The following is a 25548-nucleotide window of genomic DNA, read 5'->3' as shown; positions in this document are numbered from 1 at the left end:
AGAGAAGTGGATGCTTTTAGGGCTAGAGGAGGCCCCACGCCCCTAGGACCCTGCCCTGAGCCTCCCTCCAAGACCTCTAACCTTGAGCCCAGGAGGGCAATGGCATTAATGAAAGGAACACAAGGGGTCACTGGGGAGGTGCCCTCTCTTTGGTGTCTTGTCTGAAAGGTCATGCCAGGCCACAGGGCTAAGGGCCTAGAAGTTGGTCTCAGCACCCTAGGGGCCCAGGATGGGTGGGCATGGCTCCCATGCCGGGGACAGGGCCTGGGGTCCCTGGAATGGGCCCCCTGCACCTTCCCAGCCTTGTTCCTCTGCCCTGCTCCCAACTCCACACGGAGGTGGAGCATGGGGGGTCTGGTGGCCTCACCTTTTGGCCTCTAATGACCTTCCAGGATATAGTGTGACACGGAGAAGTCAGCTTGGGGAGGCAGAAATCCGGAAGGGACTTGGGGAAGAAGGTGCTGGATTTCAGTCACCAGCTTCCAGGACCCCTTTCTCCCCACGTGACTCCTGGCAGGTCCCCGGATCTGAGCTCTGGATCAGGTGAACGTGCGGGGGACGGGGTGGGGGCGCTGAGCTCTGCTGTGGGCACAGGGTACAGTGGGTGGTGAATGAGCAGTGCTGTGCTGGGAAATGCTTAGTAACCAGCTCTCGGGGGAGCAGAGGTTAAATTTGTAGTATTTGCCAACTTCAGTGGCACCGATAGTCCTTCCATGGCCAAATTCCAGGTACTACATGCGACCACCGAACGTGGGTTTGGGAGCAGAAGACTACGACGGGCTCTAGCAACCAGAGCGAGCCCAGCCCAGCTCCCCAGTGAGGTGCGAGCTTGCCCCTTGGCCTTTGCTTATGCTCTTCCCTCCGCGTGGAATGCTCTTCCTCTCTCTCCTTGGCAAACTCCTACTGACCCCTCAAGGCCCTGTTTAAGCATCCACTTCCTTGTCTCAAATGTCATGAGACACTCAGGGGAGCCCGGGCGCTGGGGAAGGAGTGTTACCTGGGTGCCAGATGGACGAGGGGACGCGGAAGCCTGCCGACGAGGATGGCAGGAGCCTGTTCCGGTGCCAGGAACGGTCAGCGATGCCGCCACTCGCCCCAGAGCTGGGCTGGGTGGGACAGTCCACCCGGGGCCCCAGGGAAGTGCAGAGGGGCCGGCTCCAAGACAGGGTGGTTGGGCGGTGGCGCCCCTCTGGCACAGGGATCTCTTTGCTGATTTCAGGCCACAACTAATCATCCTAATGGGTTTAAATGGCCCTGAATGTTCTGCGAGTTTGGACAGGACCCATCTGGAGCCTGAGTGGGCTGGCCCAGCTGACAGCCAGTGGGCAGACCTCAGCACGACGCTGCGGGAATCCAAAGCAGCATTTCCTTTTGTTGCGCGAGGGCCTGAGACATCACAGGGGAGCGTGTGGGTGGGAGCCCAGGGTCAGCATCCTCAGAGCAGCTAATACTTGCACAGCTCTTCACACCAACCAGGCACTGCTCGCAGCATTTTGCTTTCTGAGCTCATTTAGCCCTCATGGCAATTCTAGGAGGTAGGAGCCACTATGGTGCCCATTTTGCAGATGAAGAAACTGAGGCAGGGAGGTTCAATGACTGGCTAGTAATCGGAGGGGCTCGTGTTTGCTCCCACAGGCCTAGAGTCCCCGCCCGTGGTCACAACATGATGGCATTTCTCAAAGTGGGTGGCCCACGAAGACAATGACTCCGGGCCCTTGCCTGGGGCCACGCTCAGAGCCTTCAGAAGCACTGCCAGCCTGAATCTCCGCAGCTGTCCCCACCCAGCTGACCTTGCTCCCAGGGCGTCACCCCCCACCCCCCGCCCCAACCTGTGCCAGGACCCGGAGGTACGTTACCAGAGTAGTGAAGATGAAGTGGTAATACTCGGTCATCATGCCCATGGCCATGGCCTGCAGGAGAGCAGGGCATTAGCAGCCTGCACGGTGTGCCTGAGAAGCCCCCTCCCCATCTGCACCCCGGCGGTGGGGACCAGACAGACTGGCAGGGGCTCGGGGGAGGCTGGCCACCTGGACTGGGATGTTCCCCGAGACTACCTCCCCAGGCAGCCGTGGGCTTCACACTGGGGCCAAGTCACTTGGGACGGACTAACATGCAGAACCTTGGGGCGCCTGGGAGGCTCAGTCCCTTAGGCATCTGCCTTCAGCTTGGGTCAGAATCCGGGGGTCCTGAGATCGAGCCCCCGTGCCGGGCTCCCTGCTCAGCGAGGAGTCTGCTGGTCTCCCTTTCCCTCTGCGTCTCCCTCTGCTTGTGCTCTTTCTCTCTCTCAAATAAATACAATCTTTTTTTTTTTTTTTAAAGAAATGTAGACTCTTGGGCCATACTCTGCAAGCAAAGATTCCAAATTTTGCAGGGCTGAGCTGGGCCCAGTCCCCTGGCTTTTCAGTGGGCATCTCTGGACCTGCAGTCTGGGGCCCCAGGTTGCCTTCTCAGTGCCCCGACCCCACTGAGCTGAGCTCGCTGTAGACAGAGCCGTGTGGAAGCGCACCCTCCACCTGCACCCCCAGCCCAGAAAGGCTGCACTGGGGCAGAGCCTCCGGGGGTGAGGGGGAGGAGGGTTGGAGCCAGCCCAGCTTCTCCGGTCCAGCTGACCACCAAGCAGGCCGCACAGCTGCTGTGGAATTATGACTGTGCACCAACACGAAGCCTGCATTACGTACATTTACGTATTTTATCTGAAACCTATCACCTGTAACGTTCACGACCACAATGCATTGTCTACAGAGTTCTTCCGAATGCCGGGCCCACTAAGTACCCTGGAGGAAAAAATGTCCCAGGGTCAGGTTCGCGTGGAGAGTGCCCCTCGTTCTCTCGCCCTCTTGGGGATCCACACCCCGCATCAGCAGGTGATTCGAGGTTGGGACCAGGCCGCGGTCAGTAGACGTCTTTGGTAGGAGGGTTCGGTGTGTCTAGCGGAGCAGCAGGTCTCCAGGTTTAATCCTGGATGTTTCCAAGTCAGGCATATGTGGGATGGATGACCTTGGGCCCCTTCCTTTCCCCTGGAGCCTCAGCTTCCTCACCTGTAAACTGGGCATGATCATCGTTGCCACCTGCCGGGGTGGCAGGAGCTACGTGGACCCGGCCCACAGTCACTCCTCAGTGTGACCCACCAGGGCTCTGGCTGTTATAGGTGTGGGGAAGAGAAGGGAAGAGTTGGCAGTCGCCCGGGAAGGCGGGGTAAGGGACTTGTGGGGAGCCTAGGTCTATTTATTCATGAGGGATACAGAGAGAGAGGCAGAGACACAGGCAGAGGGAGAAGCAGGCTCCCTGCAGGGAGACCATGCGGGACTCGATCCCAGGATCCCGGGGTCATGCCCTGAGCCAAAGGCACACGCTCAACAGCTGAGCCCCCCAGGCGTCCCTCCTCCACAGTGACATTAAAGATGGCCCACACCCAGGGCTGACTGAGCACCAGACACTGGGGTACACTCTTCCCTTGCCTCATCTCAACAGAATCCTCTATCACGGCTGAGGTAGGGATCACTGGCTCCATCTACGGAGGAGAGGATGACGCTGGTCCCCCAACACCAGCGGCAGAAGCAAGATTCAAACCCCCCAAGGAGTTATTTAGTCGCTGTGCGAAAGAGCCTGGGGGAAGACACAGGCTGCCAGGCGGCTTGGACCTGACTGGAGGAGGATGGAACCTGGAACCCCCTCCCCGCCCAGGACTTGAAAATGCTCCTATCCTGGAGGCTCAGCACCTACCCCCCATCCCACACTCCGTGCGCCTCCTCCCCAGCTCGAGGTCGGGACTCCGCGCTGCACAGAATGTCACCTTCGCTCACCAGGGACCCTTTCTGGGGCCATACGATTGCCTTTTACACAGGCACTGGCTCAAATGTGAGTGTTTTGGGTTTCGGCTGTGGCACCCTCAAAGTAGGCTGTGGGCGATTTTGCTGTTTATGTCTCCGGGAGCTGGCGGGGGCTGCTCTGGCTCCCCACATGCCACGCCGGGCTGTGTCTGGAAAGCAGCGGAGGCCCATCCAGGACCGAGAGCGGCTCTCCTCCCCCACGGTCGCTGCAAAGTCGAGCAGATGGTGCGGGGACTTCAATAAACCTCCCAGCAGCAGGAGAGTAACACCAAGTGCTGCGGGCTATGGGGAGCTCCCGTGAACTGGCGGCGCGGCCCTCCTGGGGCTGCTCCTGCGACCCCGGGGCCCCTCCGTGCTTCCCCCGAATGTCCTGGGTGGCCTCGGGCCCCTCTGGGCAGGCAGCGGGCTCACCCCCAGGTCATTCCAGCTGCACACCGGCTCAGACCCCAAGGACACACTGCGCACCTTCCGTGCGGGAAGGGGCGGTGGGGGGGCGACAGGCGGGTCCCCCCATCCCCTCCAACCCCCCAGCTGCCAGGACTCACGCACCTGTTTGAGGATCTGGGCGGCCATGGTGTGGCTGCAGTCGAAGATGATGCGGAACTCCCGGCCCCGCTTCATCTCCTTGAGCAGGGGGCGCGAGTCGTCGGAGTCAAGGGGGAGCTGGCGAATCTTCAGGCGGATGTTGTACCTTGACGGGGCCATGATGAGCTCCTGCAGTCGGATGAGCCCTGGGAGGCCCCGGGATGCAAAAGACACACGTGTGCACACAGGTAGACACAGCCGCCGGCCCGCCCAGGCTTGGGTGTGCACACAGGTCTGCGGACACACACAGACACGGATGCGTGGCCCACTGCGTTGGGTGCATGTGCAGGGACACAGCCACATGAGTCCAGACATGGGCACAGGGACACTCGGGTACAGCGCTGTGCACCAGGCTGTACACACCTGCACACGCACACACACACACACACACATACACATTTATGTGGGTATGTATGTTGACATGGACGTACACCTGGGCTTATTCACACACGCAGACCAAGGCGTGTGCACACAGATACATATACACCATACGGAGTCACCAGTAGGCATGGATGGTTGACCCCCGTTGACCACACCTCTCCCCCCTAAACTACGGCGTGCACACAGATTTACTTGGAGGCCAAACCAGAGGCCACCCCGCTTCATCACCCCACCTCTAATGCTGGGAAGCGTGGGACATGCTCCAGGATGTACCCGTGAGCGACACTCTAGGCTCACCTGTACCAACTGCTGGGCAGGGTAACCCCAGGTGGTATTTTGCACCCCTGACCCAAGGGCAGGCTGCCTCAGTAAACCTGACCCATTTTTCCAGGCTCAGTGCAACCGCCTCCTCCAAGAAGCCTACCCCTACTGCTCTGTCCGAACAAGCCACCCCCTACCCCCAGCGGGTGGCCTCCCTGCTCAGCACTAGAGCCTCCGCGGGCCTCATCTTACTCCCTCGTCCCACCAAGTGCTCCTTAACCTCAGGGCTGGGTGTCCACAGCCCCTAGCACAGGGCCTAGCACTTAGGTGATGCTCGACACAAATTTCCATAATTGAATTGACTTTCTGTTTTTTTTTTTCTCCCCACACTGAAAAATCCATCCTCCACCCTGGCATTTTGCAGAACCACTTAATCTGGGGACTTCCAGGGAAAACTGAATGTCACTTCCTGGAGACAAATGGCTTACTTAGGTCTAATTAAGTTCATTTCTGTCACTATTTCAAGGTCCATTCTTGTGACTCCGGCCTGTTTAGCCTGGGAGCAAGCCTGCTTGCACCCTCAATACCCTTCCCCACTGCAGGGAGGGGCTGAGTCAGTAGGGGCCAGGTGCCCAAGGGGGCCATCCCCTCCCACCCACTGGGTGCCCTGCCCACATTCAGGGCTTGGGGTCTGTGTCCTGACTGCACTGTCCACTCAGCCATGCTTCGTCCTCCACAAACAGCACTCTGGTTCTCCTTTGAGAAGCCACTCCTCCCCCATGCTTGGACCATGTGACTTGGGAGGGCCCCATCCCCAGCTCGAAGGGCACAGCACGGGGCCCCAGCCTGGCCAATCAGCATGCACATTCCCCCAGGCATAGGGCTCAGAGACGGGTACATGACTGCCAGCTGGTCCTCTCAGGTGACTTCCAGAAATGGTGCCTGAGCAACCGGTAAGAGATGCCCCCTTTTCGACTTACCTCCGAATGGGGAGGAGGTAAAACTAGGCATCACCACATAGAACCTGAGAGGGATTCCAACACGGCAGGAGTCAGGACGCACAAGGTCCTGAGGATACCCATTTGAGCCTCTGGATCAAACAGAACCTGAAGCTAAAACGGCTTCCGAACTTCCCAGTAGAGGCAGCCAATCAAATCCACTCTTCCCTTTTTTTGTGGTTAAGCTGGTTTGCTTTGGATTAAAGTTTGCAATCAACTATCACAGCGTCCCCTATCTGGATAGAGCCCCCCACCCCCTGACCCCCGAGCTTTCCAACAGAGCATCTGGGTTTCCAAAGCCATTTCTGACACAAATGCCTGCATATGTTCGGCTTCTCCTTCCCGTTCCAGGGACTGGACACGAGGAAAGCAATCTGGCGTCCATCATTCCCCTCTGCGGGGGAAGACAGAGACATATCCCTGTGACCTAAGCCTCCCAAGGAGCTATCCAACAAGCTTGGCCATGGCCATCAGCTGCGGGCCACCCCCTAGTCCCCTGGAAGGTCTCAGGCCCAGGTGTATGGGCTGCCAGAGGGCCCTGGAGTCCTAGAGTGCCCTGGGTCTTCCCCACACCAGGCTCGACAGCGGGCAGGAAGAGGCCATCAGCTGACCTGCGCAGAGGACAGAGGGGCCCCAAGCTCCTCTGGAACATGCACCCAGCCTCACCCTCCCCTCCCCAACCAGCTCCCGAAATCCTCCGTTGGGCTGAATGATGCCACCCGCTTACACCTGTCACCCCGGAAGGCTCCCAGTCTTCACTGTGCTCCCGCTTGCTCAGAGTCATGCGCAGTATCAGCGGGCACGTGAGCTTTGGGGATGCAGGACGTGAGGGCCGGGACAGCCTGCACGCCGCCGCTGGAGCAGAGGCCACCAGAGTCTCCCTGTCAGCCAAGTGCACTGCCCCATGTAATACACAGTGACCCACATCCTCCAGCAGCAAATGTCAGACCTCCTTCTCATCAGTGTATTCCCCAAGGGGACCAGAGGCTCGGCTCAGCCCACCCCAGCAGAGGGTGAGGCTCTTGGCTCGCCCGAGATGAGCTTTCCTTCCTGGCTGCTTCCCTCATCAATCTCTCTCAAAAATATCTGCAGTGAATCATGGTTGTTAGAATCCTGCTTTTCACTTACAAAGCACTTCTGCACTCATTACCCTATTTAAACATCTCCCTGTCCTAGAAGGCATGTAGACGAGGGACTTTTGTTCCAATGTTACGAAGAGACTGAGGCGGTTAAGTGACCGGCCCGAGCTTCTGCAGCGCGCTAGCCACGGGACCCAGACTCGAGACCCAACCCTTTGGCTCCGAGGCTGGGGCCCCTTTTCTCCACCTCGGCTTTTCTCTAAGACCCTTCCCTTCACTGTTGATGTGAGTTTGTCTTTGTGTGCTCAGGTCACGAAGGTGTGACTCGTCAAAGGTCCCCAGGCAAACGCTGTCGCCTCCCATGATAATCATTTGCGATATTCTAGAACTGATGCCCTGACATCCTGAGATCACGTGCCCAACGAAAGGTCAAAGTTGTTTATGTTCCTATTATCCCTGCGCTTTTGCGTGTTCACAAGATCATGTTATAAGCCCTCCAACCACAAGCCCCAACATCTGTTTTGCTTCCTGCCCCAAAGAGGACATCCCCACCTAACAAATCCCACCTCTCATCATTATAGTCTATATTATGGTAATAATACAATTAATAAAATAAAATAATTAGAGACTCTAGAGTTAAAAAAAAAAAAAAAGGCTCTTGTCCATGCTTGAGGCTCTTGCTCCTGTCTCCTGACTAACCCCAGTGCTTCTCCATGACACCCAACACACCAATGGTGTGGCCATACAGCGAGCTGTAACAACTCTTCTCTCAATGGTGTAGACCTCTCTGCATCATCCTGTGGTCGTCCTTGTCTGCTGGATCCCAGGTGCACTTAGAAAGAGTTCTTCCTGCAGGAGGTGGCAATGATGACTCTAATTCTTCACCCCTCCCTCTAGCTAACCCCCTTTGCCCCATAGCTAACTGTGCAGTGGCCTCCAACTGCAGGCAGGTGACCTGCCCCACTCACAACACTGGGCTCTAGCACGTAACCCGTGTAGGCCGGGGGTCTATCCACAGGCATGACATGAGCAGACATTTGGAATGGAATTGCACACCCATGGCCTATTCTTTGGCACCTCTGCCATGGTTGTGACAACATGTCCATGCAGGCCTGCTGGTGGGGGCGCAGCTGGTTGCCCCTATCATCTCCACCAACCGTCCAATGACCCCCTACCCCCACCCCAAGCAGGTGAGCGATCCAGCTGAGACACAATAACCACCTAGCCAAGCTCAGCCACTTACTACCTGACCCTACAGACTCGGGAGCTTAAACAAAGGTTGGGTATTTTAAGCCACTAAGTTTTGGGGTGGTCAGTCTCACAGCATCATTATAGAAATATCGTAGAAACTGCTGTGTCCCCTTCTAACGTACTAGGAGAACCATGGTTCTGTGTGGGTGGCTGTGTGCTGGTCCCGAGAGAGGACTCGTCCCTTCGCTTAGGATGGCAGGCACAGATCCGGTGAGCTGCAGGGAACGGTCAGCTGGGAGGTTCCCAGACAAGCCTTCCTCCTTGAAAAGAGGCACGAGTCCCATGGAGAAAAATCCCTTGGGCTCCTGCCCCTTCCCCTCTATCCCCTGGGGTGTCAGCATGAGAGGATGTGATGCTCGGAGCTGCAGCAGCTCTATTTTGACCATGAGAGAGAAAGCCAAGAGAAGCGCGATGACACTGACCCAGCGCCCTGACTCTGTCGAGCTGCTAAACCAGCCCCAGAAAGGCCCGTCTGCAGACTTCTTGTCAGTCAGAGAGAGAAGCGCCTAGTGCTCAGGTCAGTTTGAATTGGGTTGTCTGTCATTCCCGCCACGACATCCGAACGCACATAACCCCCATAGCAGAGACAGCCCAAGCCTGGTCTTCAGGTGCTTCCCACTCTGGGGGGGCGGGTCTGGTAACCCACAAGTTGTCCCCTTGAAATATCCTGATTCCAGGAGCACACCTCCTCCTACCATCATCATCATCATCGAAGTCGTATTATTATTTGACTGAATCCACCCCCAAACCCCTAGGACCCGGGGTGTTCTTGGCCAAACCCGCTCCATCGCTGACTCCCGTATGTTTTGAAATGTCTGTTAAACGGAACTGATCTGAATTGAAAATCAAGTTGAATCAACTACAATTAAATACTGTCAGAAAGGGTGTCCTAGGCACCGGCAGGGGTGACGACATGATGACAGGATCGCCTCTCCCTTGGGAAGTTAGTTAACCATACTGCAGGCGAGTGCGTGCCCACCCAGGGGAACCACAGGTCATTCCAGGCCACCCGAGTCGATACTCAAGTGACGTGCACGCATCTCCAGAGCTAAGGCACCTGAGGGGAGGAGCCCCAGACGTCAGCCAGTGTCAGCCCTGAGAGCCTCATGGGCCCGGCACCTGCCACTCTGCACAGCCTCTGCCTGGAGGCCCCAGAGCTGCTGGGCTGTGGGCCGCGCCATGGTCTGTTCTGGCTGCGCCGTGTCCGGCTACAGTTTTTTCAGCATCGCCTCCGTCCACATCCAGTTCTTCCCTTCCATTATGGCCCCCAAAGTCTCTTCCAGGCAACCCCTCAAATCCAGGCCTCCTTTGCTCCCACCTGGATCAATATAGGGCCGCCGGCCTTCTCGCTCTTACCCGCCCCAGCCAGGCTGTGTTTTCTCCAAGGGCTGCCATGCACCGTCCCACCCCCGCATTTTTTGCTCCCACTGTTCCCGCCGCCTGTGATGCCTCAAGACTGCTCTCCCTGTCTGTCTACCCTCAAAGCCCAGCTCATGTCTCCCCCTGGTAGGTCACCCCGGATGAGCCAAGGCCGCAGGGCTTCCCCTCCCCGAGTCCCTTGGTGCTGACTCTATACACTTGTCGCCTGATTCTTAGCTCTGATGGGCTGGAATGACTGGTGACCTCTGGGTGCATGCTCACACCCCTTCAATATGATTAACTCCTCAAAAGATGACGGGAGCACCACATTCTCATTCTTCTCCCTTACTGGAGCCCGCCACTCTCTTCCTGCCATATTTAATTATAATTTATTTCATCTTGATTTTGAATTCCATTCAATTCACTTCAGCTCAACAAGCATTTAAAAGCGTCTACATTGTACCAGGCCCTGTGCTAAATCCTGGAGGCATGCAAGGCTCAAGGGCCGGATGACAAAGCAGGCTCAAAGCGGCACGATCATCCCCGGTGGTGTGCTAAGACAGATGATCTAACAGGGCTGCCAAAACGCTGGCAGTGACCTGAAGCTGGGTACTCGTGCCCCTCAATGGCAGACACCTCACGCTGGGGGCACTGAGCAGAGGTGGGCCCCCCACCCCCGGCCTCCAGGATCTCCTATCTGGTACTTTGGGCATAGCAGGAACTCCACAGATGCTCGTAGAATCCCGAGTTAAATAGACAACTTTTCTGAGGGATTCTCTCCCTATGATTCCTACTCCCCATTAGGAGGTAATCAAGAGCTGACACAGAATCACAGGCTGCAGAGAGCTGGAGGGCTCTTTCCAGGCCGGATGCTATAGCTCTTGACTTGACACGTGGGCAGAGAAGGGCCAGATGGGTTAAGTGACTTGCCAAGGTCACTCTCTCTTAAGAGGCCAGGCTAAGAAATGTCTCAGGACGTGAGGCTTTGGAAAGAAACAGGAAGAGAGGAAACGGTTCTGTGCTACTCAGCTCGCGAGCGTCAGAGCCAGTGCATGTGCTGGCCTGTGTGAGTCCAGAGCTAGCGCTCATAGCCAGCCCGGGGCAGCACACGTTTGGTGCAGATGGGAACGTGAGTGTCAGAGTGCAGGCAGGTATGGGCACAGCTGTGCCCGGGGCAGTGCAGGGGCCTGGGGGGTGCTGAGTGCAGACAAGAGCGTGCTGCGGGGGTGCGTGCAGCGTGGGGACGGTGTGAGGCAGGCTGTGGCTGAGTGAGGGGTGAGGGTGGCTGGAGTGCCCTGGGCCCGGCTACACACCTGTACTGTCGTCATAGACCACGGTGGCCGACCGCCACTTGAGGTACTGGACCAAGTCGAGGATGGCGTGGCTGAGGGAGGCGTAGTCAGGGTAGAGGTTCACGTAGAAGGTGTCCTTGTTGTCCAGCGGGTGGTGTTTCCAGCGCAGCTGGATGTGGGGCACCTCCAGGGCATTGCAGATGGACTGGACGGCGTTGGTGCAAGAGCCCTGTGATGGTCCGAAGATCGCCACCACGCCCAGCGCCAGCTGGTCACAGGCTGCAACGGAGGGGAAGGGGCGGGGGTCAATGCTGGGCCTCAGCAGGCAGTTGGGGGCTGGGGATAGGGGGGTGCACTGATTTTGGTGATCCCATGAACATGGCGGAGACCTTCCAAGGGCGGACGACTGAGGCTGCCTGTGAACCTCAGCTCCCTCATCTGGAAGCTGGGGCTGTAGTCCCCCCCGCCTCATGGGATCACAGGAAGGTCGAGCGAGGCCGTGCGCACAAGACCCTCAGCACCGCTCTAGTGATGTGGTCATCACTGTGCTGAGCACCCCCAGCTCCAACCTGCCCTGTTCCGGGGTGACGGCTGAGACATGGGCAGGATGAAACACCTACTCACGGTGACGTTAAACCCCAGCCCCAGCCTGCTCCCCCACTTCCCATGTGCTCATCTCACCTCTCACTGGACATCACCATGTGCATGTCCAGGACGCGTGTCAGACTGAACGTGTCCCAGATGCAGCCCCCTCTGCCCCTCCAGCCTCCCCTCCTCGGTAAACCAGCTCCACCGTCCTTAGTGCCTTATGCCCTGAGCCCTGGCTTCCTCTTGACTCCTCTCATTCTCTCCTATCCTGCACCCCAAGTGCTTCAGCTTCAGAATGTGCCGGAATCGGGCCACTTCTCACCATCCTCTTCTGCTTGCACTACTGCAGGAACCTCCTCGGCTGCCCCAGCTTCCTCAGGGGCCCTCCCTACCTTCTTACCTCTCACCACCTCAGGTGGTTACATCACACCTTGGCTCTAAAAGCTCCAGTTTCACTCGGTCTAAAAGCTAAAGTCCTCACGGTGACGGATGAGGTCCTGCTTGCTGTGGTTCCTCTCCACCCATGTCCCACTCCTGTCCTCATCACCACCACTACCACTTTTCTGACATTATCCCATATCCAGTCATACTCTCAAAACCCCATACCCTGCTTTGTTTATTTATTAAATGACCACCGGAAGTCTTGTTCATTTGTTGCCTTTCTACTCCCACTACAATGTCAGTACAAGGCAGCAAGGGCTTGATCTATGTTGTTGAGCACTGTCTCAACAATAAACAGTGCCTTAATGGTACTTAAACGTGCTTAAAACAGTACTTGGTCTGAGTAGGTGCTTCACCAGCCTCTGCTAGGTGCATTAGTATTGAATCCTGGCCTTCCAATAGTTTGCATTCTTGGGGAAGGCCCAGGGGCTCAGGTAGGTCAGAAAGCAGAAGCTTCTGGGGAGGGCAAACAGCGATGGGTACAGCAGAGCTTTGACTGGGCAGCCCCAGGGCATTTGGGGCTCAGAGGGCGGGTGTAGACTCACACAGGGATTGTGCCTGAAAGATTCTGAAAGTGGGACCTTTCAGGGCCAGTCAGGGAGCTCTCGCCCTTTCTTCTGGCAACTGGCTCTGAGTTTCCTGTGGGCTCCTCCGCCTGCTCCACTCCCAGGCCTTGAGGACTAGAGCCCGAGCCTTAGGCGCTGGCCTCCTTCAGGCCCCAGTCATTGGGTTTGAGGATGGTCATATGACCAGTCGGAGTCAACGGGATGCCATGAGACCTCACACCAAGAAGTTAGTGCCTTCCCTGTGCAATGGGCCATGCAGGGCGTGGGGAATAAGATCTGGCTGTACTGTAGCAACCTTGTGCTCACAAAGAAAGTGCAGTGCTTAAGGAATGGAGTCAGTATGGAGGGGAGCAGAGTCAAAGGCAGAGGAAGAAGAGCTCCTGACTGAGTAGAACCTTGGATTTTGGTTGCATGAATCAATACATTCTTTTTGCTTAAACCATTTAGGATTTGGTGTTTTGTCACCTGCAACCAGAGGAGCCTTAAGCAATCTTTCAATAGAGTGTCAGCAAACTCGCCAGCCTGTGGCCATCTCTACCTTTCTCTTTTTGCCTCTAGGACCCTCCGATTGATAACTTAGTCAAATGACTAGTATGTTTCTTCCCTTCCACTATCACCTCCAAGAATCTGCCTTTTGGATTTCCCCCTCTGATATGTGCCTGGAAGCAGGCAGGCAAATACTTCCTACACCCTCACCCTCACCCAGCCCAACCTCTTAGGTCATGTCTGCCTGCCCAGGCCCAAGGTCTAGATATCTGGTTTGATGGAGGCAGGGGAGAGTGGACCAAACACAAGTTATGTTTCGGCAGAGGATCATTTAAGAGTGATTTTGAAGGAGGCAATTTTGATTTTGATACCAATTGTTAAGATAATGATAAAGGTGATCGCAGTGATGGCTGTGATGGTGGAGACCATGGTGTGAGGCTGTTGATTTTCATGGCCATGGCACTGCTGAAGATGGAACTGATGATAATGTTGATGTTGTGGCATAATGGTGGGATGATGATGGGATTGACAATGATAAAAATATCAATGCTGTGACAGTAATGGCGATGATACTGGTAGGAATAATGACCATGATATAAGCTTTGATGAGAGAGGAGGTGACAACAGTTTGATGCTGATGACACTGTGGTGATGATGTTGGTGGTGATGGGGCTAAAGATGATAAAGATACTGACACTGTGACAGTCATGAGGAGGAGGAGGAGGGTGATCTTAGGGGTGGTGATGTTGGCAAGGGTGTGAATGGAGGTGGTAACTATTTTGGTGGCATTGATGAGATTGGTGATGATGAAGATGTCAATGTCATGACTGTGATGATTGCAGTAGGGAGGATGGCCGTGACGCTGGCACTGATGAGATTAGTGATGATGAAGATATCAATGTCCAATGTCATGACTATGATGATGGCAGTAGTAAGGATGGCCATGATCTTGGCACCGATGAGATTAGTGATGATGAAGATGTCAATGTCATGACTGTGATGATGGCAGTAGGAAGGATGGTCATGATGCTGGCAGTGATGAGATTAGTGATGATGAAGATGCCAATGTCATGACTGTGACGATGATAACAGGAATGATGGTGATCATGTTGGCCCTGATGAGGCTGGCGATGATGAGGAAGATGTCAATGTCATGACTGACAATGGCAGTAGGAATGATGGCGATGATGTTGGCACTGATGAGATTAGTGATGATGAAGGTGTGGCTGTCTGGCAGTGGTGTGGTGATGATGACAGTAGTAATAGTGATGGTGGTGGTGATGATGTGAAGAGTGGAGGTGATACCTTTGTTGATGGAGATGATAGTAATTGTGATGATGGGGCATTGTCGTTGATAGTAGTGACAACAGTGGTACTAGGAGGATGATGGCCATACTGGGGTTCATCCTGCCAGAGACACAGTGATTAGGTCTCATGGCTGGGTAGCAGGAAACAGCAGTTCTGTCCTTCACCTGTTTCTCCTCTTTGGCCTCTCTCCTCATCCCCTTTTCCGTCCCCTCCTGTTCCTTTCACCTCCTGAGCATCTTCCAGCCCAGAAGAATGCTGCTGCCCCTAAGGGACCAGGGCAGGGGTTACAGCAGTAGCAGTAGAAGCTTTATCTCCAGATGTTTCCAGGGTAGCAGCCAACTCTTGTTCTGGCAGCCCTGAGCACACACTGCAGTAATTACATTATTTGTAGCTTCAATTTGGAATCCATTTTCTGGTCATTTTACAGTAACTCAATGGTTCACAGTCATTGCAGGAGTCCACAGCCTGAATGCAGCCCCCCAGCCCCCTTTCCGTGGCAATTGTCGTTAGAGCAAAAATTATCCCAATCAATTTGTGTCTTAAAAGGAATTGAACAGCCCAGAGAATAAGTGAAGGCAGAGGAGCCTGGGGAGTGCTGGGTCGATTCCAGGCCTGCTCCGGTCGGGCTTGGAAGAAAACACAGGCACTCTCTGGGTTGCTGGCTCAGGCATCGTTTGGCAGTCACTCATCTTTTAATTTTCCACAAAACATTTAAAAATAAAGACAATAAGTGAAAGTCCCTTCTAATGGAGGAAAGGCCTCTTGGGCCTCCTGTGGAGGGAAGGAGTAATTCGAGTGGAGCTGGTGGGGCATGCAATGCCAGGCCCCGTGTACCGTGCCCACTCCCCCCACGTGGCCCAAGGGGCTGCATCCAGCTGCAGCTGGATTATCATCCTCATTGGGTTAATTAGAAAGAAGCCCAAGGTCATACCCCAGAAGAGTCCTAATGATGATGCTCCAGAGGAATACATTTTCAAAAACCGAAGATCAAAAGAAAAAAATAAAGATCAGGGGAACAAGGGGTTCCCCAAGGGATGGAGTGTGCCTAAAGGGGAGAACCATCCAACTGCAGAAATGCCTCCAGGGTCAGACAGCAGTGGCTCTAACCGCAGCAAGGCTCTGTCTTAGGAATAGTATGTATCGGAGGGGTGTTAAGGGAAAGCGAGGCAGACAGGAGCCTCAAACTTTTTTCTCTGGAGACATAACCCAATACAGTACAGTGCATCAATTTTAAGCATAGACTTCTATGAAATTTTACATATAACTGCATCCATGTAGCTACTACTAGGATCAAAATATAAAACATTCCCAAAACCTAAGAGGGTTATCTCTTCCCCTCTCCAGTTAATACCTGCTGCACGCTCCTCCTTCCCCCAGAGGTGACCCCACATTACACCTGCAAGGCTCATCCGTGATGTTTTGCATGAGCAGAAATTTTTTTCTTTTTTTTTACTGCTAATCCAAATTCCATTGTATAAGTATACCCCAATCTATCCATTCTCCTTTTGATGGACCTTTATTTCCCACATTCGGCTGTTATCAATAAAGTGGCCAGGAACTCCCTTGCACACATACATTTAGCTTTAGTGAGACATTTCCAAACTCCCCTGAGAAGTTCAACCAGTTTTCACTCTCACCGACACTGTGTAGGAAAAAAATCAACCTCAACTCCTACCTCCCACCAAACATAGAAAAATCAGTGTGAGGTAGATCATAGAGCTAATCCTGAAAGACAAAACAACAGAGCTTCTAGAACGTAGGAGGAAATCTTCACGACTTTAGGATAGACAAAAATAGAACACAAAGCCATTAAGCATAATGGAAAATATTGATAAATCAGACTTCTTTAAGTTAAGAACTTTGTTCCTCAAAAGATCTTACTAAAACAGTGAAAAGGCAAGCTCATTTGCAGCAGATACATGCAATCACAAAGGATTCCTACCCATCATATATAGAAGATTCCTACAAGTCAATAAGAAAATGACAAGTGACTCCATTTTAAAAGTGCTTGAAAGGCTGAAAAATCACTCCTGAGGAAAAGGGGATTCAAGTGATCTATTTAGTGTATAAAAAGATGTTCAAGATCTCTGGTCATCCGAAATACAAAGTAAAACCGCAATGAGATATCCACCACACCAACCACCAGAAACAAAACTTAACTTTATCACATGTTCGTGATGATATACAGTGATTGCCACTGTCCTGCGCTGTCCTGGGGGATTGGTGCCAGAACTCTGGAACGCTGTCTGGCCAAACATATGACATCCTATGACCTCGTATTTCTACTCCTGGGTGTCTGCCCACCAAAAAAATGTGCACATTTGTGCACCAAAAGACATCTATGAGAATGTTCATAGCAGCACTACTCTATGGGCCCAAATGGAAACAACGTGAATGTCCAATAATAAATACGAGTTTTAAAAATTGTGATGTCTTTGTATAATGGAACACTGCAAAGTGATTAGATTACCGTTACGTCCAACAACATAGATGGATCTCACAGGTATATAGTACACACTGCCAACACGTACACACCGGTCTTCTATTTATGTGAAGTTCAAAAACAACCAGAACAGTCTATGTATGGCAACAGTCTATGTATGGTAGTCAGAACAGTGGTTCTTTAGTCCAGCAGCAAAGAGGCAAGAAGACGTGTAACCTAGCAGAAGATATGGACAATAATCACATAATTACACACACACACATACACACACACATATCCACCAATCAGGGTTGTGAAAGAGAAGTCCAGAGCTTTATGAGGTGGAGACTTGACTGTGTCTGGGGCCTTGGGGAAGACTCCCCAGAGGACCTAGACAAATGGCAGGGCAGAGGTAGGCTAGGAAAAGGGCATTACAAACAAAGAGAATAAACATGTGCAAAAGCCCTGAGGTGGGAGGAAACATGGCCCTTGGAGGATGGCAGGTAGGGACAGAACCCAGAGGCCGAGGGAGCAAATGGCACAGATGTGGCTGGAAGGTCACCTTTGGGCTAGACTGGATAGGCCCCCATGGGCTCTCAGCATTTGGGGAAAGAACAACAGGACACGCCAGCCAGGGTTTTAAGCAAACAAGTTACATGGTGAAGGGCTGAGGGGGGGGGGTGGCTGTGGTCACGGGGACCCATTGGGCTGGACTTCCAGAGCTGCATCTTTCTGTCTCAGGTCTACTCACTACTTGGCAGTTCCATGTCGTGTAGAACTCTAAGTTCCTGCTGGAGGAAGTGCCTCAGAAGACTCTGGAGTTCTGCCCTGGGCTCACTGCTGCCTGGGGAAGGTCCCCGTGCTGACTCACAAGTGTGCTACTAAAGAGTTGTCGTATTATTTTAGTAACTTTTAGAAAACATGGACAGAATATACCCAGCCTAGCCCTTCGGGTCATCGTGTCCACATAAACCTCTGTTCTGATTCCAGGCGTTTGTTCTGTGTCCTCACCTTTTCACTGAGCATTTTTGGTTGAGTTCAGCTGCTTTCTAGCTGGATGAGGCCAGGCAGAGGATGCCAGCAGGGACTCTCAGTGGGGAGGTGGATATCTGATTATACAGGGTTGGCCACAGGGCATGTGGAGAGAGAGCTGGGAGGACACCGGTAGGGAGGAGGGTTGCCAGGGCAAGGAGAAGGGTGATGGGCAAAGGACCACTCTTCGAGGCTAACAGAGTGGAGTTCCTCTAGTGTGTCTGCAGGTTGGCTCTGAGACTCAGGACAGTGGTATCAAAAAAGTCAGGGGCATCGTGCTCAATGTCAGGGATCCTGTGTTCTTGGGTTCACAAGGCATGGAGGAGCAGGGCAGGTGAGATGAGGCCAGCAGTGGGGAAAGTGCCTGTAGATGTGAGGCCCTTAACCTGAAGGCTCAGTGGGTAGAAAGCAAGACAGCCAATGTCCTGAGAGCACAGGCCAATATGGTACCTTGTATGTGCCAGACACTGTTCTAGGCACTTCGCAAAAGTGTGTCTGTTTTGTAGATGAAAAAATTGTATTTTGTTCAAGGTCACAACCAAGATCAGAATGGACAAGGTGCAAGGCTAGGCAGTCTGGCTCCAAGCTCATGCTATGCTGTTTTTCTATGCTAAGGTGTTTACCCACAATGGGGCTTTGGGAAACAGAACCAGCCCCAGGAATCACCTCGGTAGGTCTATACCTGGGAGCCCAGGAGGCCTTGATTAACTACAAGGAACCCCTTTGAAAGACCAAGGGGAAAAAAAAAAAAAAAGAAAGACCAAGGGGATCTTTTGAATGTGCCTAAGTCTACCCAAGATGCATGAATGACACTGTCCCTAAGCTCAGCAGGCAGGGGTCCTGGGCAAAGATTCTCAGACTCCCATGCCCCATTCTCACATCACTCATTCATTGATTCATTCAATAATTATTTCACTGAGCACTTACTATACATCAGTCTTTTAGGTGCTAGCGTTATATCAGTTAATAAGAGACAGCCTTCCTTCCAGTGGTGTTGGAAAGAAGGGGAAAGACATCAAACACACGCCATTAATTAACTACAAATTGTGACATGTGCTTTGAAGAAGAATAGCAAGGGGCTATGATGGCAGATTATAGGAAGAATGATCTTATCTTCCCTGGGAATGAGATTCCTTAGGCCTGAGATTTTTAAATGGAGTTCTGTGGAACTCTTGGGATATATGGAAGCTATTTCTAGAGTTATCTGAGCCTCTAAGTTAATTTCAATTAAGTATGTACATGTGTATAAATTATGTTTTTAAAACAATAACAAAGGAATATATGTGCTATATGCCACACAGGAAACTGCTAGCTCATTCAGGTATCAACAAGTTGCTTTTTTTTTTCTCCCTGAGGAGCCTGGAATAAAGTTCTCTAGTCATTTCTGTGGAGTCGTTGGAGCTCATTGTAAATGTGTCACTAATAAAGAAGGATGCAATCCAACGTTTGTTTTGTTTTGTTCTTTAGAATTCAGGCGTGGGAAAAACTGTTTTACTGGATTTACTAAAACTCATTTTTATGACATAATTTTCCTGTTACTGTGCAGCTAACACAAAATATGGAAACGTATTGAATGCGGAGGCTAATATCAAACTTCAAGTGTCATCCACAGCCCTCTGGGGTCAAATTACGTTAGCCATAGAAGCAACCTCATTGTTTTTAGTAAGTCTTTTTACAGCAACTAAATGTTGCATAGTTTAATTATTCATATTCTGGGTGGGGTTTCAATGAAAGAAAAACAAGTCTGGAAATGCCGGCTCCGGTTCAAAGGTGCTGGGGAGAAGAGCTGACTTTCTCATCGCTAACTCCCCCACCCCATCTTGGGTCTCATTCTCCACCTCTTCCCATGGTTCCCTCATTCCTTCAGGCACATGCCAGTGGCTTGGAAGTTCCTGAGGGACAATCTGGGGGAGGACACAGCCTACACTGAACTGGAAATGTGGCAGGTCCCCAAACCAGGCAGACCAGGCTCTAAGCATCCAGCCTACCGAGAGCATGGGCCTGTTTTCAGGACCCCGGACAGCAAACACAACTCCTCTGTCCACAAGCTTGGAAGAGTCAAAGCTGCAAACTCACCCTTCTTGGTGGCCTCGAAGCTGTCATGAAAGTGAATCCTCTGGATGTCATAGGTCAAGGTTGTGTTGGGCAGCAGAGTCCTGTTCCTGTTGATGATGTTGGCAGAAAATCGAAAGGCATGCTCCTCAGCATTCATGACCTGGGCGTTGGGGCCATCCGCATACTCAAAGATTCCTCCTGCAAGAGATGGGTAAAATCATGTGTAGCTGGGGAAGGGGGTTTGTGGGGTAGAGCATGCTAACAAAGATGCTTGGCTCAGAAGGTTTTATGGACAAGATTTCCCCCCTCACACAAAATGTTCAATACTATCCTAGATAATTCCATGCTTAGAAATCATGATAGAGCATAAGAAATACCAAGATCCTCCTAGTTCATTTCACTCAGCCAGCAACAGAGACTGACAACACAGTCTGACAAACAGAGCCAAATAAAATGCCCAACTTATTAATATTGTTATGAAAATTCTCAATAGAGTGCTGGCAAGTAGAATCTATTAGAATACTACAAGGATAACATACCATGACCAAGCACAGTTATATTCAATATAAAGAAAGGGTGGTTCAACATAAAGAAATCTATGAATATCATTCCATCACATCAATAGTCCAAAGGAAAACGTAACATATGATCAACTCACAAGATGCAAAAAGGCATTTCATAAAACCCAATATCTACTGCTGTTAAGAATGCTTAATAAACTAGCACCAGAAAAGCTACTGCCATGAAGCCTCTTTAGATCAAATTCGCTTTCAATATCACACTAATGGTGAACACGGGAGACATTCTCATTAAAGAGATAAAGGAATGGTAAAGATTCAAACCATACAATTAGCCAACAAAATAAGAAAGAAAAAAGGATTTAGAGACAAACCTCTTAGAAAGAAAAAAAAATTCTTGCAAACAAGATAAATGTTTTCCTACAAACCCTTAATCCCGCCCCCCACAAAAACTAGTTAAGAACTAGTAAGAGAGTCTAGTTAAATGACCAGTCAGCACAAATTAATACCATTTCTTTATATCAGTAACAACCAGTAAGAAAACTTAATGGCAAAATATCTTCTTTCTGAGACCAACAAAAATATTAAATAACAAGTAACAAAAAAATAACAAGTGTGCAATTTCAGCATTAAAAATGACAAAAAACACTAAAAGGGAGAGATGTAACAGCAGACTTAAGTGAGGAGGCATGGCATGCTCCAGGACAGTTAGGCCCAAGAATAGAGGTGTTGGTTCATTACAAATTAATTTTTCAATGTAATGCCATCCCAATCAGAATCACAGAAGGATTTTTCTTTTACTGGACAAGATGCCTCTAAAGTGCATCTGGAAGACTAATCAGGAGATAGCAGCCTAAAGAGATGACAGGTGATCTGCACTGCCAGATTTAAAATGTATCATAAAAGCCAAAATAATTAAAAACATGTCCTAATGGCATATGAAAATACAGACAGATCAATGGGATGAGATAAAAAGCCCCCAGAAAGAGAATCGAGTAGAGATAAGTATTTAAGACATGACAAAGGTGGCTATTTCCAACCAGTAGGTAAAATATAAATTATTCATTAATAGTACTGAAACAATTATTCAATTATTTGGGAGAAATTTAAGTTAGATTCCAATCTTAAGCCATCTATCAAAATAAGTTCCAAACAGATTAAAGATTAAATAGCAAAAGTAATGGAAGGCAGGAGAAGAGGAAAGTCTCAAAGTACCAAAAAAGAAGATGTAGGTGAATATTATACAATACTGAGGAGGAGGAGGCTTTTCCAGGCATTATAATAAAGTCAGAAACCATAGGAGAAATGCTGATAACTCCATAGAAATAACATTATCAAATAATAATATATCAAAACTACCATTGAGAAAATTAAATGGCAAACATCAAACTTGGAAAAATATTTGTAACAAATTTGGCAGTATAAAAGTTGATATTCTTATTTTATAAAAACAAACACTTCAAAGTCAACAAAAAAGACAAATACTCCAATAGAAAAATGTGCAAAGGGCAAGCATGGGCATTTCACTAGAGAAAAAAATATTACAAAGGAGCTATTAATGTATGAAGCAACATGTGTTCTCCCTAAAAATCATAAACTCCATTTCAACCAACAGTGAGAAACCACATCTTGCCCGCCCCATTGCCAAACATAAAATAACTTATAACACCCAGCTTTGCTGAGGGCATTTGGAAACAGACACTTGCTTAATTGTTGGTAGAAGTGGCAACTGGTATACCTCGCCTTCCTGGTGGTCACCAGAAAATATCAAAAGCCTTAAAAATGCTTTGGTCTTTGACTAAATACTTCTCCTTGACTCAATACTTCAGTTTCCAGGAAGTGACTCCAACAGCAATGGTGGACACACTGGTCATGTATGGGGAGGGGATCTAGAGATGTCCAGCACCAGAGAAAGAGTCAATACATTATAATAAGCTATATAATTCCCATATAACAGCAAAAGTATAATGATTTGGGAAATGCCTACGACATATTTTTTTAAGTGAAAAGCAAAGGTTATAAAGTTGGAGATGCAGTGCAATTCCACATTAGAAGAGAAAGAACAGAATGGGGACGCCTGGGTGGCTCAGTGGTTGAGCCACTGGGGTCCCGGGGATTGAGTCTTGCATCAGGTTCCCTGCAGGGAGCCTGCTTCTCCCTCTGCCCCTCTCTCTGTGTGTCTCTCTTGAGTGAATAAATAAAGTCTTTTAAAAATAAAAAAAAATTAAAAAGGAAGAACAGAAGGAATATAAGGAGGAATTTATACAATTGACAAAAAATAGGAAGCACTTCAAAACAGCACAAGTGAATAGCCCTATGTGGTAGATTTCTTATTTTGTTCTTTTTACTTGTCTTCATTTTCCAAACGAAGCTTTAGGTTTTCTTTACTCTTTTAAAAAGTCAGCTTCGTGGAGGTAATATTGACATTAAGAAATTCCACAAAATCCATCTTGTTTTACGTGTACAGTGATTTTTGGCAAATTCATGGAATTGTGTGACCATCATCATAATTGTGAACATTCCTATCACCCCAATGAGATCCCTTGAGCCCGTTTACGGTCAAATCACTGTTCTCAGCCCCAGTCCCAGGCAACCACTAATTTACTTTCCATCTCTAGAGATTTATCTTTTCTGGACATTTCATACAAATGGAATCATGCAATAGGTGGTCTTCTGCACTTGGTTCCCTTCACTTAGTGTATTTTTGAGCCTTATTCACATTGTAGTGCAGATCAGTGCTTCATTCCTTTTTACTGTTAAATAATATTACTTTCTACAGTTTTACTGCATCTTATTTATCTATTTACCACCAAGTTAACGGGTATTTGGGTTGTTTCCATCATTTTGAAAAAAAATTTTTTTTGAAGTGACTATTTTAAAAAGTGAACAAATCAATCTGCCCCCCACCCCAGTCTTCCAGAAGGCATGTTACATGTAACATGTAGTGTTGTAAGCATGTGAGTCTGTGTGGGGGTGCATAAACATGGTGGGCGCACCCATAAAACAAGACGAGAAGAACGCATTCCAAAATGTCAAGAGGGCTTCCCTCTGAATGGCACGATTATGGGTGACTTTAATTTCCTTCTTTGTGTTTTTCTGTATTTTCCAAAAGTTCTGCAGTGAACATGTGTTATATTTCTAATCAGAAAAGCCATCATGTGATAGTGTGTATGTGTTTAAAGGAAAATAAATGATCAAAATACCATATGATCCAGTAATTCTGGGGATTTTAATTTAATGCTAGGGATTTAGCATTTCTAGGGATATAAATTTAGAATAAGTTAGAGATACATAAACACATTTATGTAGAAGGATATTCTTGACATAATATTGAAAAAATAGAAACAACTTAATGTCCCAGAGAAGGAGATTAATCAAGGTATTAAAAGTCATTCATATGGCAGGATAACTTGCAGGCATTAGGAGTCAAGGAATAGGATGGCATGATATGGTGTTCAAGATTTCCTTCAAAATCACAGGGGAGGGAAGGGCATCCAGATAGGGCAGGAAAGGTCATGAGTTGCTGTTCCCTGGGGCCAGGTCGTGGGTACCCAGGGCTCCATTATACCATTCTCCCTAAGTGGCTATGACAAACATCCTCCATAATAAAATATTCTTTAAGACCATTGTATAAATAAGACAAAATGAGCAAATCGTGGTAGTGCACTCTGAAAAGAGACACAATATTATTTGCAGACGCTTATTACTGTTTTCTTAACAACTCAAGAGAATCAGATGGAAACCAAGTAGAAATGAGACAGCTCATCAAGGAGCCAGCATGCAAATACAGGAAAACAGACAGCCTTCCCATACATCAGCAATAAACACTGAGGAATTATAAGGACAAAGAGAGACCCTATTCACAAAGGCAACAACGACAAAATAAAAAATAAAATACTTTACAATAAACGTGCAATTCTTATACCAAGGAAACTACAAAACTTTACTGGAGGACATAAAAGGAGGCTTGAATAAATGGAGAGACATTACTTTCTCCTGGAAGAGAAGGCTCAATATTGTAAAGATGTCAGTTCTCCTCAAATTAATTTATACATTTAATGCAATTCCAATTAAAACCAAAAAGGACATTCCAGAAGGGCATACACCAAAATGTTAACAGAGGTTCTTTCTAAAAAGTAAAAAGATAATGGATTGCTTTGCTTAGTGCTTTTTTTCCTCAAGTCCTCTGCACTGAGCAAGAGCTTTGGCAATAAGGAAAAAAGCTTTAAAAAAATGCTCTTATGGAATACTTAATGATATAGAAAATGCTCATTCTCCACCCCACCAAAGCAACAAAATTATATTACCGTTTGAAATCTATTTATCAAACTAAAAGCACATTATCTCTATTTATAGAAAAAAAGACTGGAAATTTTTGTACCAACATTTGACCAATGAGTTTATGGATAGAAGGGGTTTATGGATACTTTTAGCTTGTTCCTTGTATTATCTTGATTTTTCCAGGTTATTTATAATAAATATGCATTACTATTATTTTACTTTATTTAAGGTTTTATTTATTTATTTGAGAGAGAGAAAGAGAGACAGAACACAAGCAGAGGGAGAGGGGCAGAGGGAGAAACAGGCCCCCTGCTCAGCAGAGGGCGCCTGATGCGGGGCTCGATCCCAGGACCCCGGGATCATGACCTGGGCTGAAGGACCCCAGCTTAACTGACTGAGCCACCTAGGTGCCCCTATTTTTATTGCTTTAAAATGTAAAAGAGAAGCCCAGGAAGAAGTCTGGTCATTATAGATCCCCATCCCAAACGAGGATTGCAGGTCAGGGGACAAGGAGCCATTTCCTAGGGCTTCACCCCTTCCTGGTCTCTCCCATCTTGGCAGGTGGGAAGGAAAGGTGAGAGGTTGATACCTCAGTGGGGGTGGTGACACATCGCAGGCACTGAGACCCCAGCCAGGGGATCTCTGCCACAGGCCAACCTGCCAGTGAATCCTAGGGCACCAAGAGAAGTTAGCAGCAGGCTCCTGCCCGCAAGGAACGCTCAGGTAACACTAAGCAGCCAATAACCAGCCTATGTGTGGGGCTCAGCTGTTGGGACTCAAAAGTGCAAAGGTTCCCAACTCGGACTCCGGTGACC

General features: G+C 49.7%; 1 protein-coding gene across 4 annotated transcripts in view; it reads right to left on the bottom strand.

The window, feature by feature from the left end:
- Nucleotides 1-25548, bottom strand: part of GRIK3 (glutamate ionotropic receptor kainate type subunit 3) — a 220951-nt gene that overhangs the window by 66848 nt on the left and 128555 nt on the right. For all 4 annotated transcript variants that reach the window (XM_072723806.1, XM_025991732.2, XM_072723805.1 and 1 more), the window contains 4 exons: nt 19956-20132; nt 11058-11315; nt 4380-4561; nt 1857-1910 (listed from right to left, as the gene is read on the bottom strand). In XM_072723806.1, coding sequence (XP_072579907.1) covers nt 1857-1910; nt 4380-4561; nt 11058-11315; nt 19956-20091 — 630 coding nt within the window. In that variant the 5' untranslated portion in view covers nt 20092-20132. The remainder of the gene's footprint in view (nt 1-1856; nt 1911-4379; nt 4562-11057; nt 11316-19955; nt 20133-25548) is intronic.

The sequence above is a fragment of the Vulpes vulpes genome, chromosome 10 (assembly GCF_048418805.1).
Source record: "Vulpes vulpes isolate BD-2025 chromosome 10, VulVul3, whole genome shotgun sequence".
Classification (NCBI taxonomy): domain Eukaryota; kingdom Metazoa; phylum Chordata; class Mammalia; order Carnivora; family Canidae; genus Vulpes; species Vulpes vulpes.
The sequence above is the reverse complement of the archived record's forward strand: the minus strand, read 5'-3'. Positions and strand labels throughout refer to the sequence as shown.